The sequence below is a fragment of the Clupea harengus genome, chromosome 22 (assembly GCF_900700415.2).
Source record: "Clupea harengus chromosome 22, Ch_v2.0.2, whole genome shotgun sequence".
Classification (NCBI taxonomy): Eukaryota; Metazoa; Chordata; class Actinopteri; order Clupeiformes; family Clupeidae; genus Clupea; species Clupea harengus.
In genome coordinates, this window is record NC_045173.1 from 15668511 (window position 1) to 15684605 (window position 16095).

General features: G+C 49.3%; 1 protein-coding gene across 1 annotated transcript in view; it reads right to left on the reverse strand.

Moving 5' to 3' along the window:
* Positions 1-16095, reverse strand: part of insra (insulin receptor a) — a 44257-nt gene that overhangs the window by 15096 nt on the left and 13066 nt on the right. The window contains exons 2-4 of the mRNA XM_031560360.2: positions 7685-8009; positions 3438-3577; positions 634-778 (exon numbers count right to left, since the gene is read on the reverse strand). Coding sequence (XP_031416220.1) covers positions 634-778; positions 3438-3577; positions 7685-8009 — 610 coding nt within the window. The remainder of the gene's footprint in view (positions 1-633; positions 779-3437; positions 3578-7684; positions 8010-16095) is intronic.

A 16095-nucleotide genomic window follows, 5' to 3' on the forward strand; every position in this document is an offset into this window, starting at 1 on the left:
TCCTATTTAACACTGCAGACATGCGGCGGTTTCCTGCCATGGGTCAACGCACACCGGAAGTAAACAAAGTTGCGTTAACTGCGTAAATTATTTTTTATTGCATTAATCTTGGCTACAATAATCTCATAGAATAACGCGTTAACTTTGACAGCCCTAAAATAAATACATTACACGCACACTACGCAACAGAACATGCATATATATTCTATTAATATATTACATATATTCTTAATGATCAATTAATCGATCGTCGATTAATTATGCCCATCCCTAGTTACTACACACTAGATGTGCTCTTCTGTTGTCCACTGTATAGCTGTTGTTACGAGTGCAGACACTGTAATCTAATGCCTTCCGAAAGCATTGTGTCTGTCCAAAGCAAATTGACCCTGGGGGATAATACAAATTCTAATCTGTTCTAAAATACCCCCACCCCCCACTTCCTACAGTGCACAGGGACTAGGAGCTTTCTTATGCTTGGTGCCACATTTAACTGCAGAGAAAATCTCCATTTCACTGATCAGGGTTGCAAACACATTAACCCTAACCCTGCATAATAACAGGGAGTGGCTCCTGGTACTGTAGAGGGGGTGGAGTGGGTGGGGGTAGTGGTGGGGTGGGACAAGAGCTCACCCGACTTCCTGCGTCTCTCCGCGGATGATGCGCAGTTTGCGGAGGAAGGAGAGCGAGACGAGCGCATAGGAGCGGCGCACCATCAGGTAGCCCGTGATCTCCTCCAGCTGTCCCAGGCTGGCCTCCAACTCAGCAGCGATGTTATCTAACCAGACCAGAAACAAAGCACACGTTAATGACCACACACACTTCCTATGGTTTTACACTTATCCAGGGGTTTAACAGTGTGTGTGTGTGTGTGTGTGCAAGAGAGAGAGCATGAATGGGTGCTTGAGTGAGAAAGACAGAGACAGTGAGAGGGTGTGTGTGTGTGTGTGTGTGTGTGTGTGTGTATATATAAAATGAGTGTGGATGAGTGTATGTTTGTGTCTGTGTGCTTTAACAATGCCTTAAGGCAGGCAGGTACAGACAGACACAGACAGACAGACAGACAGACAGACAGACAGACAGACAGACAGACAGACAGACAGACAGACAGAGACAGACAGACAGACAGAGACAGACAGACAGACAGACAGAGACAGACAGACAGACAGAGAGAGAGAGAGAGAGAGAGAGAGAGAGAGAGAGAGAGAGAGAGACAGACAGACCTGGCCACAGTGTTAGGGATAATATCATGAGACAGTGAGAGGGTGTGTGTGTGTGTGTGTGTGTGTGTGTGTGTGTGTGTGTGTGTGTGTGTGTGTGTAAGAGTGTGTGTGCATGCTTTAACAATGCCTTAAGGGAGGCATTTAGGCAGACGGACAGACAGACAGACAGACAGACAGACAGACAGACAGACAGACAGACAGACAGACAGACAGACAGACCTGGCCACAGTGTTAGGGATAATATCATGAGCATGAAGCCTATGGAAGGTGTTGGTAAAGGAGCTAGAATGCTTTTGGCGGTGGGAGAAAGCGTCAGATGCTTTAATAGCTCCAGCTGTCTGGGCCTCAGTCAAACTATGTGCGCTCCCATCTATAAATCTGTCAGAGGCAGCTACAGCCACAGCTACGGGTACCCACTGTGCCACTTCACAGCCCTCAGTTCCATGATTAAAATGAGCTCACCAAAGAGAGAAACTGGGGTTAGCCAGGGCAGGAAGGGTGGGGCACGCGCACACGGTCAAATACTCGCACTTGCACACACACACACAGACTCTCTCTCTCTCGCTCGCTCACACACACACACACGCGCTCATGCCAAAAGTTTGGAAATGTTGCCTCCAGCATTCTTCATAGCAGGGATGGAAACGTATTTTTTCTTCCAGCAGCCAAAGTGGCGGTTGGATTCTAAAAACATATTTTTCACCAGCCATCATTTGGTCATTTTTGTGGGTATCTAACTTTTGTGTAACGTTTGTCTTGCTTTGAGAAAAAAAAAAAACTAAATATGGAAATATAAAAATATCAATTTAATATTAATTTATTCACCTATGGTTATCCTTTTTTAATTATCTCTCCCTCGCACCACACACACAGAGAAACACACGCTTCAAATTCACAGAAACAAACTTGAACACACACACACTCTCTCTCTTCCTCTCTCACTAGCTTCAAAGTCCTTCCTTATCAGAATCTGAATCAGATTCCATTTTCTCTCTTCCTTGTATGATGCAGATCACCTCCTGGTGGCATTTGCAGCGCTCGTGCTCCTTGATGGCCTCCCATAAAAACATTTTGGTGCCCACAACTAAGCTGTTTGTTTTGCAGCTGGCCAAAGCGTGTTGCCGACAGTGGGAGCAAAACACTGACTGACTAGCCTGCTCTCTTCAAAAACTAGGCAGTCATGCAATTCCCCACTGTCGGCTCTACTCCACTTCCCATTGAAAAATAAAGAGTTTGTAAACTCGCGTTATCTGGCTTACTGATACCAGCCACTGTCTTTAAACCTACAATGTAAAGCCAAATTGTCAGTCAGATTAGATCTGTCAAGGCGTAAAACAGACAGAACTCTGTATGAGTGCCCATTTGCCCTTACAAGAGCATTTAGGTAGGTGGTTCTGCTCCCACCTACCTAAATGCTCTTGTAAGGTCAAATGTTACACCCAGGATGCTGCGCTCGTCTAGTGGGCGTCGTTTGGCTCTGCCGTCTGTGCAAGTACGGCAATCCAGACTATTCTCATTTGTACTTCCACGTTGGTGGAACGAACTGCCTAGCCCTACCGTCCCTCTCTACCTTCAAGAAGCTTTTGAAGACCCAACTCTTCAGAGAGCACTTCCCGTCCTACCTGGCACTTCGACTAGTGCTTAACTTGCACTTACAGCGGTTACATTCCTGCACTTCTTTTTCTTTTCTATTTAGTTTTTCTTATTTCTTATGTAAAGTAGTATTTATTTTTACACCAGGGTTCTAAATGCTCGTAGCTTGACTGTTCTCTCCCTTGTACGTCGCTTTGGACAAAAGCGTCTGCTAAATGACTAAATGTAAATGTAAATGAGTGTGTGTGTGTGGTGGCAGCGTGTGAAAGAACACTATGCTCTGACTTAAACAGAAGTGACTGGTGTTAAACTCCCCTGTGTTTTCGCTCAGCTCTCTGTAGTGGGGGTGGTGGGAGGGTAGCCTGGGGGAGATGGGGGTGGATTGCCTATTCACGGCCTGAAATGATGCTGATGACCAGAGAGTGATGGGGAAGTGTGGAGGGTAACAGGGGTAATAGGGGTGACCTAGGCAGGTAGGGCCGGTAGGGGAAGTGAGGTTGGGGCAGAGGGGTAAGGAAAGGGTAGTCGGGGAAATAGCGAAGCTGATGATTAGCATGGCTGGGGCAGAACGGTGAGAGGGGTAGTTGGGGGGCAGGTTGATGTGTGTGGTGAGGTACTCACTGCCTCCGCGGATGTTTATCACCAGGCTGCCATTGAGCATGGTGCAGCCGCGCAGCTCCTGGGCCGCCGTCACCGAGTCGACAGTCTTGCGTCCCATGCACACCTTAGGACACAGACCCGCACAGGGCGTACAGTGCAGCCTGCAGGACAGAACAGAGACGGGCAGGGATCAGTCACTGACATACACACGCCACAGACACAACACACAGATAGAGAGAGGGGGAGCACACAAAAACAACACTGCCATAGATAGATAGGCGCACACACACACACACACACACACACACACAACACACCAAGGACTTCACAAAGTCTGAGACAATGTGTACTTCCAGAGTAATGGAGTAATTCTATTTCTGGCAGCGCCTCTAAAGGATCTGCGGAATGAAACAATAATAACGGATTGTTCCGTCAAGGGCAGGCGCCCCCGTTGCGCAAGGTGTCAGGGGTTGGTTCCTGCGTCTGCCTGTACTGAGGAGGATGACCTTGCCAGGGCGGAGTGTCAGAGCAAGAGAGAGTGTGTGTGTGTGTGTGTGCTCTCAAGGATGAACGGGACATTCTTCTCCCAGACGGGACTTAATCACCAATTGTGTTTGCGCCTGACAAGCTCTTCACTGAGGCGTGCAACAGCATCCGCCCCCCCCCCCCCCCCCCCCCATTCTTCGCTCGTTCCGTGCAAGCCACTTCCTCCGCCCGTGACACGCCACATTCTTGAGTGACAGTGTCTGCGACTGGCTGCTCTGACTGCTCACCGACTAGTGCTGTTGCTGCTCCTGAGACGGAGAAACAATGAAACACCTGTGGTTTTCTACTCCACCCTCCTGATCACTGGAAACACCTGTTCCAGTGAAGTGCATCATGTTTTACACTCGCAGGTCACCTGTCTAAGAGCAGCTTGTGTGTGAGGTGTTGAGGAGCTGATATGAGGCTTTGCCAACTGGGTGAAGGCTGCGGCTGCACACTCAGGTCTGATGATGGTGACAGACAGGATGGGAGGATCAGGAAGAGAAGGAGGATGAGGAGAAGGAGGAGAAAAAAGAAAAGAGGTGAGGAAGGAAGAGGAGGAGGAGAGGAAGACTGGCCTTCAAACCAAGCTCCCTCAGGAGAGGTGGCAAAAGAAGCCCAGGCCATAGCTTCAGGCCGCCAGACATGTTCACACCAAAGAAAAAAAGTGAGAGAGACAGGAATTAGTACAGGAGATGTAATGACTTTCAGACAGTAATAAATTGCAAAATAATTTGCAAAACCTAGTTGGCAAAGTGTGGCTTCCAAAAGCATCAGAAACCAAGGGAGAGTCGGAGCGAGGGGGAGGTGGTGAGCCAGCGGTATGTTAGTTTGGGGGATCTCGGCCCTCTGATTGGTGCTGGGAGGAGCAGACCCAGGCTGAGGCACGAGCCGTCTGGCCTCCGTCCTGGCCTGCGTCCGGCGCGGTGATTTGTGTGTCTGCTGTCTGGACTCCCAGCGGGGCCCCATCCTCCCCTCTCTCTCTTCATCCTCCCCTCTCTCTCCCAATCCTCCACTCTCTCTCCCTCTTCATCCTCCCCTCTCTCCCCCATGCTCCACTCTCTCTCTCTTCATCCTCCCCTCTCTCCCTATCTCCCTCTTCATCCTCCAATCCCAGGGGCCCACTGGGGAGAGAGGGAGTCCCACCAAGGGGCCAGTACAGTGGGGTCAGCGAGGGGAGCAGCTCGGAGAGGCAGAGAGGACAGGGAGAGAAGAGGAGGAGAAGGAGGAAAAGAGGGGAAGGGGAGCGTTCCCTCAGGCACTCCCACTCGTCTGCTCTTGACGCTGGACGACTCTCCCTTTCTTTCTCACGCCCCCCCCCCCCCCTCTCTCTCTCTCTTTCTCTCTCTCTCGTTTTCGGCATCCTCCAGGCTGGCCACCTGCACCTGCTGCGTGATGAGCGTGCCCGGTTGCTGGAGCAGACAGCGGGAGGAGCAGCATGTGACTCCTCAAGGCCAAAACAGCACATCACACCACCTCTCTAGAACCATTTCACAGTTTTACTTTCCCCCCCTCCTTTTTTTTTTTTTTCTTCTCACCCGTGCCAAACGAAAGTGCTTAACAGCGTTCGCCTCAGGAGAAGGTCACAGACACAGACATGTGAAGGGGGCTTGATCAGTTATGTTGGGAGGAGGTTTTTTTCCCCCCGAATTAAGAATAGTGGATTGCTTTCCAAACAAAACTACACAAATATCTATCAACAGAGACAGCAAGCGAAACTGGGTTTGTTTGACCTTTGAATAAACAGTGAGGCAAAGTCTTCTTAACACACTATTAACCTGACCTCCTAATGGAGCCCTCTGTCCCCTTGTCCTGCCTTTACCACAGAGACAGAATCCTGGATATATGTGCACACACACACAGAGGCACAGACACTTTAGAGATAATCATATTCACAACAAGTGACATGCACACAACACCATCACTCTCTCCTGCTCTCCCTCACCATTTCCAAGTAAGGGAAGAAAACAAGGGGGCCCATGGCGTCACTAGTGTGTGTGTCAAGGAGCACCACTGAATGAAACCTGACCCCATCACAACAGCCTACGAGTGGATTCCCTCCCTTTCTCCTGGAGCAGTGATCCACACAAAGCAAAAACACACGTAAACAAGGAGGCTGCACAGGCAGACACCTCTCCTTCCTCCTCAGGGGGAACAAGCCAGCAGTTAAGACAGAGGGAGGGAGGGAGGGAGTGAGTGAGAGAGAGTGAGAGAGTGAGAGAGGGGGCGAGAGAGTGAGAGAGTGAGAGAGGGGGCGAGAGAGTGAGAGGGAGAGAGGTGACAGAAAGTTAATGTCTGAGAGACAGAAACAAAGAGAGGCAAGAATGCACCAACACCAGGATGGAGAAAGCGCGCGAGAAAAAGAATGTACAAAACAACAAGTGAAATGTAAACTGAAGAGGGAGGAGAAGAAGGAGGAGAAGAAGGAACATGCCAGAACAGAGTGGAGAGAACACACAACATCTCAGTGATTGAGTGATACAGACAGAGCCCAGAGAGACAGAAAGCGCGCCACCCTAGTGAATGGTGTGGTGCCCTGCTGTGCATCTCCTGGTCTCATCTCTCAGCACACAACACTGCAGCCCTGACCTGCTTTTAACAAGCACACATGCTGAGCTGCCCTGGAAGACACTGCACTTGCACACACACACGCACACACTGCACTTGCACAGAGTGTGCACACGCACGCACGCACACACACACACACACACAAACACACACACTCACGCTCACACTCACAGCTAGAAGGGCACTCAGAGAGTGCAGACCTCCGCCAAGGCCAAATGCCCTCTCTCTATGTTAACGAAAGACAAAACCAATTTGTGGATCAGGCCAATGATTTCGGTACCTCCTTGACCCACGCTACACCCTTCCAGCAAGTTTCCTAAAAATCGGGCCAGTTGTTTTTGCATAATCCTGCTGACAAACAAACCACACCGAAAATGTAAACTCCTTGGCGGAGGTAATAAAACACACCCGTCTACTTGGGTGCACCCTAACCCACGGAACACAAAGACACACCTAAAATACAATCCACTTACATACCCCAAAACACTTCACATGACCGCACACTACTGTTCTTATGGACTAGTCTTTCCTTAAATCAAAAGCTCTGGATAACCCTCAACATGCCGTTCCTGGCTTTTTAACGACAAATATCAGCAATCCATGAATGGAGACCCAGTGAGCCTAATGTATTAGCAAAAATCAGTCACTGACTGTACTAACAGCAAAGTACCACTACCCATAGGTACACTTGAATAGGAAGTGACATGAATCAGTGCAAGGGAGTGGGTCAGACTTGAGTCAGGCTGTGATGAAAGGCAGGGCACTGTCAGGACAAAGCCACCAACAGAGGGGTAGGGCTGTGTGTGCGTGTGTGTGTATGTACCGGTGTGTGTGTGTGTGTGTGTGTGTGTGTGTGTGTGTACCAGGGTGTGTGATTGTAGGTGTTGAGCACTGTGCCTCCAGTGAGAGGCATGGGCAGTTGTATGCGCCTCTGACTGACTGTGTGTACGTGTGTAAAAATGTCAATGTGTGTGTTGTGTGTACATGTGTAAATATGTCAACGTGTGTGTTGTGCTTTTGGCAATTCTTGGCTGACATACAGGTATGAGTTTACAGAGTGTGAGTTTGTTTGTTTGTGTGTGTGTCTTATCAGGTGGCATTAATGGTGGTGTACCTTGACGGGCCCTCAGGCAGGCAGGCCCTGTGGTGTGTGTGTGTGTGTGTGTGACACTTACGAGGTGGCGTTGGCAGTGGTGTACCCTGAGGGACATTCGGGCAGGCAGGCACCGTGGTGGATGACGTGGTGCTGGCAGGCGGTGCCGTTGGCCTCCTTACAGCGCTGGTAGCGCTCCTGGCAGAAGCGCGTGGAGACGCAGCGCCAGCCCTTGTAAGTGTAGTGACCCGCCGGACACTGCTCCACGCACGTGTCCTTGTGCAGGTAGTGCCGGCACGCCACACACTTGTTTGGCAAGCCCGGCTCCAGGCACCCCCCTAGGCACTGGTCGTGGCAGCACTGGCCATCTCTGGTACAGGCGCGGTTCTTACAAGAAGACGGGCACACTGGAGAGAAAGGGAGGGAGAGAGATGAGGTTAAGGTTCCATATTGAGTGTATCCCTAATTTGGACGTTTCCCCCCCCAAAAAAACACACATACTGCCATACTGAAATAAAACGTCTTTGAGCAAGGTAGAGAGAGAGAGAGAGAGAGAGAGAGAGAGAGAGAGAGAGAGAGAGAGAGAGAGAGAGAGAGGGACAGAAACAAAGAGAGGCAAGAATGCACCAAAGAATGTACAAAACAACAAGAGAGTGTGCGTATGCGGACATTTAGTTCCAGATCCAAAGACATTTAGTCCATCCAAGGAGATCGTCATTCTGATGATGATCATTCTTGCCATTTTCATACACGCCGGAAGCAAAAAAAAAACATATTGACTGAGTGGCCAGGAGAGAACATACGAGAGGGTTTTACCAGAGGGCAGCAACACAGAGCCCAAGTCAGAGCGCTGGACGCAGCGCCGATGTGACCGGACTTAAGATGCCGGACTGAGCGTGCCTAGAGCCATGGGAGCCAGGGAAATGGAGCGGTCCCAAGGAATGCAACAAATCTCGACCCCCCACGCCACCATAACACAACACAGCTTTCAGGAGTGCAGCCAACAGGTCCATATCATTGGTTTGTGTGTGTGTGTGTGTGTGTGTGTGTGTGCGAGAGAAAAATGAGGTGGTGGGGGGGGGGGGGGGGGGGGGGGGGTGTTAGGGGTTTGTATCTCCTAAGAAAACAACTGCTGTTTGGAGCTGGGCCTCTGGGAGACAACAGCCAAGACAGAAGACAGATGGAGGCAGGCAGGAAGTGTGAGAAGAGAGAGAAGAGAGAAAGGAGGGAGAGGGAGGCCTGTGTTGTTGACTGTTGGCTCACTAGTGTGCGGGGCAGTGTTGATGAGTCCGTCCCCGGGAGGTGTTTCAGAGATAAACACAGAGGAGTTGCCGCCAATGGGGTCAGGGGCCAAGGTCAAGGCTAATGACAGGAAGAGGTGGGTACAGATAACATTTCTACACACACGTGTGCACTGCTTGTGACATTGATGTTGACACGTTGACGCTGCACAAAGTCAGGTTCACGTTCAAACTCCTAATGGAAATCCTTGGACACTATCTCCCTCACACACAAGCACGCCCGCACACACAAACACACACACACACCAAACACACTTCTTAACAAAGTGTGCTGCTTCATGAAAATCCCACAACCCCCCCCCCCCCCCCCCAAATTGTTCTTCTCAGAAAATAGAAGATCAACAGACACCACACGCCCTTCCTCTTGTACGTTAAGTGTTTGTGATTTCTGTGGTAGAGTCCATGTCTCTCAATCACTCTGTGTTTTTCTGTGTAGCTCACAAACATACACTGTATCGGACTTACTCAATCACTCACACATACACAGTCCATCATACTTTCTCACTCATTTTCCTCACACACACACACACACACACACACACACACAGAGAAGGTTCAGCTATATGGCACAGGGACCGTAGAAGGGTCTGGGGTCCTTCTCTCGAACAGCAGCAGCGTGGTGGAAGACGCAGGTGGCGGCCACATTTGCCGGACTACAGAGCCTGCCATGACCTTCATCTGTCACGCCGCCTCCATGTCAACAAGCCTAGTAGCTTTGGAGGCACTGAATGCAACCTATGCTTTGGCCTCTTTCTAACAACGTGACCCACAAGCCTGTCTCTGAGCGCGCCGGTTAAAAATAAACCGGCCACCAGCCCCAACAACAAGCAGCCCGCCAGCAGCCCGCCAGCAGCTCGCCAGCAGCCCGCCAGCCATCCACACTGAGAGGAGGTCTCTCTCACACACACACACAGAAGGGAAGAGAGACGGACAACAAGAGAGAGCAGAGAAGGAAGCATCGTGGATGAACACTGAATTTGAACAGGCAGAGGGAGAGGGAGAGGGAGAGGGAGAGGGAGAGAGAGAGAGAGAGAGAGGAGCCCCAAGAAGAGAAGAGTGATGGCAGAATGATTGCATAAGCACCAAGGCTAGAGGGATAACAAGGGGTGTGTGTGTGTGTGTGTGTGTGTGTGTGTGTGTGTGTGTGTGTGTGTGTGAACTTGTGTTTCAATGTTGACGTGATGTATGTGTTTACTTGTGTAAATGCGTGGGTATGTCTGTGTTTACTACCTTTACATTTAGTCATTTAGCAGACGCTTTTATCCAAAGCGATGTACTAGTGTCAATGTGTGTATGAAAAGAAAAAATATCCATTGAGCGGCACTTCGCCAATAGAACACCTTTGGGATGTGGTGGAATGGGAGAATCGCATCATGGATGTGCAGCCGACAAATCTGCAGCAACTGCGTGATGCGCTCATGTCAATATGGAAAATCTCTGAGGAATGTTTCCAGCGCCTTGTTGAATGAATGTGTGTGTGTTTGCGTGTGTGTATGTATGTATATATAGATAGAGGTCTTAAGGGGGCGGGACAGCAGCGCTGCAGAGGAGGGCGAGGGGCAGGTGAGCGGCTCAGTAAATTAGCACCCCACCCAGATTAGCCTGATCTCCCCAGCACTGGGATAAATGACCCCACCCAGATTAGCCCCATCTCCCCAGCACTGGGATTAATGACCCCACCCAGCGGTTCAACTTTCCCCTCACAAGCCCTCTACCCATACCTGCATCAGGGTGGGTGATGACCACCACTCAGGTCAAAGGCCAACACACAGGAGCGACTGGATGCTGACAGGGGGCGGGTGGAAGACGTCACATTGAGGCTTACTCTAGGGGTTTGGCTCGAGGCACTTTACAGAGCCCCAGTCAACTGTTAATGCCGCTACACAAATGAAAATAATTTGATTGAGTTGAGCCGAGCTGCACTGAACTGAACAACAGGTGGGCTACCTTTCTGCAGTGGTCCACACAGGTCAGCCATCTCATCACATGCAGAACCACGTGTGTGATGAGGCGGTTGTTAGTACCATGACCTGACTGTCAGAATTGTACAGAACCCTGGCCCGTTCACTCGTCCACTGAGGCCTGGCCACTCTTCCACTTCCACTCTCAGGGAGTTAAGAGTGCACCATGTCACAAGACCCGTCTCCCAGCACCAGCCCATTACATAACAACCCCCGTGTACACACTCTACAAGAAGAACAAAACATATTTTTTTTTTTTTTGTTGTTGTTCCCCAGGCCTCAGCCTCGCTTATGCTAAATGTTCTGACACTGCCTGGGCAACTGGGGCAGAAAGAGACGAATCTTTTGTGGCAGCATGAGGTGAGCTATCGGAACATTCTTACGCTCCAACAGACGAGTTCTGATGAGAGACTGGCACCGCCAGAGCTAATAGGAGAGCGGTGAATTTGTGCAAAGAGATTTGGAGGAAAACACCCTCATGGGTGTGCGGGGTCACTCGGGGTCACTCGGGGTCACTAGGACACCACATTCCCACTCCCATTTTAAATAGCCCTCCAGCAACACTTCTGATGGAAGCTGAGAGCATCAAGGCATAACAGGCCTCTACGCAGCGGCCCTCAGGGGGGCTATTCCAAGAACCTGATTTAGTGACAAACCTGTTATTAATAATTTTAACCTGTTAAAAAAGTAAAGTGGTAAACCTCATAATAGAAAAGCCCTATGGCTTCTTTCTCCCAGCAAAAAAGGGCTGTTCTTTTAGGTTTACCCATTACTCTGAGTTAACTTATCCAGGTTTGTCACAACGCTATGGGGTCATGCCAAACAGAGCCAAACACCTATTCTTCCCATTCTCTTCCCTTCATCTGGTCTGGCAGGCTACACATTCTCACCACCCACTCGTCTCTGCAGGAGGTATGAGACTGTGTGTGTGTGTGTGTGTGTGTGTGTGTGTGTGTGTGTGTGTGTGGATGTTTGTCTGCCTCAGGCAATGCAGGCAATCCAGGCAAACAGGAGGTAACAGTGAGAGGAGGTGAGCTTCTCACTGAACACTGTTTTTAGAAGGATCAAAGAAATGCCACCCATCTGAAACTTACAGGAAACACAAAGACACACACCTATAAGTAAATGATTTCCCTGGTTGGTATAGCACATGGCAAACCTGGGCAGACACACATACAGGCTCCGAACACATGTGCACGTGCGCATACGACTCCTGATCCCGGAGTGGAGAATCCAGGCCGGAGCACAGCGGCAGCCCCTGATCCACCCTCAGCCTTAACCAATGTGTTTGCTGGCTGCAGAGGGTAGCCATTCAATGACTTCTCCCAGCTCTGAAGGGGAGAATCTCTGACTTAACCCTTTGTGCGACACAGGGCTGGAAAGCAGAGCTCAAGCCAGAGAGAGCGGGAGGAGGATAACGAGAGAGAGAGAGAGAGAGAGAGAGAGAGAGAGAGAGAGAGTTATGGCACGCTATGAAGAGAGTCCAGACACAGACGCTCCTCCTCCTCCTCTCCCACCAGGGCTCCACACTACATTCCAGCAGCAAGTATGGAAGCAGGGCTACTGAGAACGATGCAGAGCAATACGGAGCAAGGGGAATCTCCCTAGGTTCCCCTTTTCATTTTTTTCCCCCTTTTCAAAGCCTTCGAAGAACACGCAGGTGGCGTACAGTGGCCCCTGGGGCTTTTAGTGGCTGATACTGATGCTACACCATGCTACAGTCGCCACTGTTGCCTGTGTTTGAGAACGTGTGCCTATGTTTGAGTGTTAGTGTGTGTGTGTGTGTGTGTGTGTGTGTGTGTGTGTGTGTGTATTTCCTAGCCATCTTGTTTCCATGGCTGTAACACATGCACACATATACAAACACACGCATGTGCAGAGGGACCATGGGTGGTCAACAGCAGCAGAAAACCCATCTCAGGTAGCCAGTGGATTATATTCTTCCCAGTACCATTTAAAGGCAACCAACAGAAGCGAATAGCTCGCTCACACACACACACACCCCCCTGAAGCCCCGGGGGGTCAGTAGTGGACGTTCAAGCACAGTGTGTGTGTGGTGTTCTTCAGGGTCACAGCCTCTGGCCACAATGTTAACCTCAACAGAAGTAAACATACTTAACATACTCAGAATAGCAGCTACCCTCACATCTGAAGCAGCATCACAACAGGTAGTGTAAAATAATAAAACTGCGAGCCAGACACTTAAAGCATTACAGGTGCCCTGAGCGGTGCTTCAGTGTCAACAGTGCTGGTGGAAACGAAGCCACTGCAGATTTCCTCTTAATTCTCTCCAAATGTAATGAGATTACACAACCTTGCCCTTTACAATCTGGAGAAAGTAAATCGCTTTCCTCATTCACTGAAAACAAGACTACACCACTGAAGACACACATATAACCTTTTAGTATACTATTGTTTCAACAGGATACACAAGTTCAATCCTAGAATGCGTGGTGATTAGGCTGATTAGGATTGGAAATAGATCGCACTTCACAGGATCATTGAAATGAACTGTACATAATGACAGCATTTGCACTTGAGGGAAAAGCTTTATGCCTTTATATCCTAAATTCACGCCACTCAGCCTGCCCTCGCTGCTCTTCCCCCAAGTACAATGGACATCACCTGTGGCAGAGACATTCTACAAATAGAGGAAGGTTGTGTGACCATGGGAAGCAGTCTTGCTTTAAATGCATCTAATGAAATGTATACTGTAGACAGCCTCAGAGTAATGCCAGTCAAGACCATTAAAAAAAAAGACTTGGCTAATTGTAATTCAATTACCTGAATTTAAAATGTAACATGTAACTCTACGATACAGAGTACAGTAATTACAGTAACCTAATACTCTATAACTTGTAATATGCTACTCCCAACACTGGCCATGAACAAAAGCCAAAACAGGCTCATCTGGATTGCACAACAGAACAGACCCCTCTGTGAATATCTAAAGCATGTTTCTTCAAGAATAGATGTCTATGGCACTTAAGAAACAGAACATGTTGTGACTGCTATGAGCAGACAATGTCTGAACATCGCTACTTAAAGTTAATACAAAATAAAATAAAAAATAAAGCCACACATCTCCTTTTGCGGTTTTATTTTTTGGGTTATCCATTTAGTCGGCTTTTGTTTTGGCACAAGAGATGGGCGGAGAGATGCCTCAAAGAGGATCTTTGGTTTTGCTGTTCACAACAATACAGTAATCACGTAAACTTAGGGCCATATTCTGACCAATGAAAGGGCAACAACTAGCCTGACGATGTCATACTCATAATTCTAGTCAGAAACTGAGTCTGAGACCACTCCATTGGGCTGTGATTATGGGGCGTGTTTCAACCGAACCAGGAGAAAAAAATGCCTCTTCGCTCAATTGGTTACCTACAACCAATCAGAACAACGTAGTATGTGACCAGGGCCAGCTGATAAATTAAACTTTTACCGGATCCCGTAGGAAGGAAGGCAAAAACATATTTTCGATTGACAAATGCCTTGATCGCGTTTCTCTGTTCCTCTTTCAAAATGAATGCACTGTCAATGTCTAAATGGACTCGAATCTATACATTTCAGCTCTCCAGCGGCAGCCATGTTTGTTGAAAACGAATTCAACCCGTGTGTTGATTACGTTACTGTTGATCATCTGTCCATCATCGTATAAAGCCCGCCTTGACAATTTGATTGGTCCGGCAATTTCTGTCCAGAGATAATTTCTCCCCAACGGAGCGACACCAGACCGAACTTCCCGACTTCAAATGTTGTGGGCGGGGCTAAGTTCGGTCTGGTATCCAGGCTAGGCAACAACCACTTTCTATGGATAACAGCAAATCAAGTGAATTTGGGGAAAGTGATAAAGACAGGGCCATATGAGACGAGTAAAGATTTGCTCCACTCTGACCAGATGAAAAGGCAAAGCAGGTAAGAGCACGCGGTTGTCTGAGCTGCTCTCATCTGGACGTCCATCGTGAGCCTCAACCTGACACAGCCTAGAGAACGCGCCAACAAGGTTTTGGTAGCATATATGCAAAAATGGCACAACCATTCGATCTATGTGATCTGAGCATAGGCTAACCGTTCTAAACCATAGTGGAAAAGTAACCCCCAGGAGAGCAGCCGAGCAGGCGACCATCTGCTCAGTGAAGATGCATTATATCAGTGACAGTAGACCAGAGCTAAGCCTGCAGATGGGGGGGTGAGGGCAGGAACAAGGGGCAGGGCAAGGCTGAGCTGCTTTGGCCACCTCTCCCCCTGTGGTGTCAGGCCTCTGCCGATGCGATGGGTCACGTGGGCAAAAACAACAACAATGGGCTCCTCTGACGAGGTGGGGGAAAGGGCACTTGTCACAATCTCTTTGAAGGCTGGCAGCCTTGGACGACCTCACTAAGGCACAATCGCCCACTGACGAGCCACCTCGCATTTCACAGCCAGTGGGATGATGTGAAGCTTGTTGCTGGTTGAAGGGGGCGTGGGGGAAGGGTTGGGTGGGTGCAGGCATGGAGAACAAGCCTACATGTTTTCGTTCAAACTGCAAATGTGTCAGGGGCTAGGTGGTACATCCATCCCCACTATGCAGGTCCCCCTGACTTTCCTCCTGAGTGCAGGAGCATGGAAATGCTGGTCCATACAGCAATTAGTGCTGCTCTGCCCTGTGAATATGGATTCATTTGTCAGAGTCGCATGAGCTCATCTGAGGCCCATGGCCTCCTGTGACATGGCCACGCCAAGTAAGAGAATGACATTCCTGTCTCCCAAGCTAGTGAGCGTCGGTCATTATAGGCATGACTGAAGTGCCTCAGAGAGAGAGAGAGAGAGAGAGAGAGAGAGAGAGAGAGAGAGAGAGAGAGAGAGTGTTTGTGAGTGTGTTGGAGATCGCAGGAGCATCTTTTGTGTTACTGTGTTTTGTGGTTGACAGTGACTAAGGGGTCATGCAGACGAAGTCCAGTTTTCCTGAACCCGGAGAGAACAGTCTCCGAATAGCCCTATGGTGCAGACGAACGCACTGTATCCGCACTCCCTCGAATCAGGGGTCCAAAGTGAGTAAACTCGAAATCCGGTCGCGGGTTGGTATTCGTATGCACGCTATCCGCAAACCTAATCGGATTGCCCCACGTGATCGCATCATTAGACCAGCCAGAACAACGGACACAACTGGCATTATTTAATAACTGAATGGGTTGCCATGGCGCAGTGAGTGTGGCAGCCAGTTATAACAGCTCTCCAGTTTAAAAAAAAAA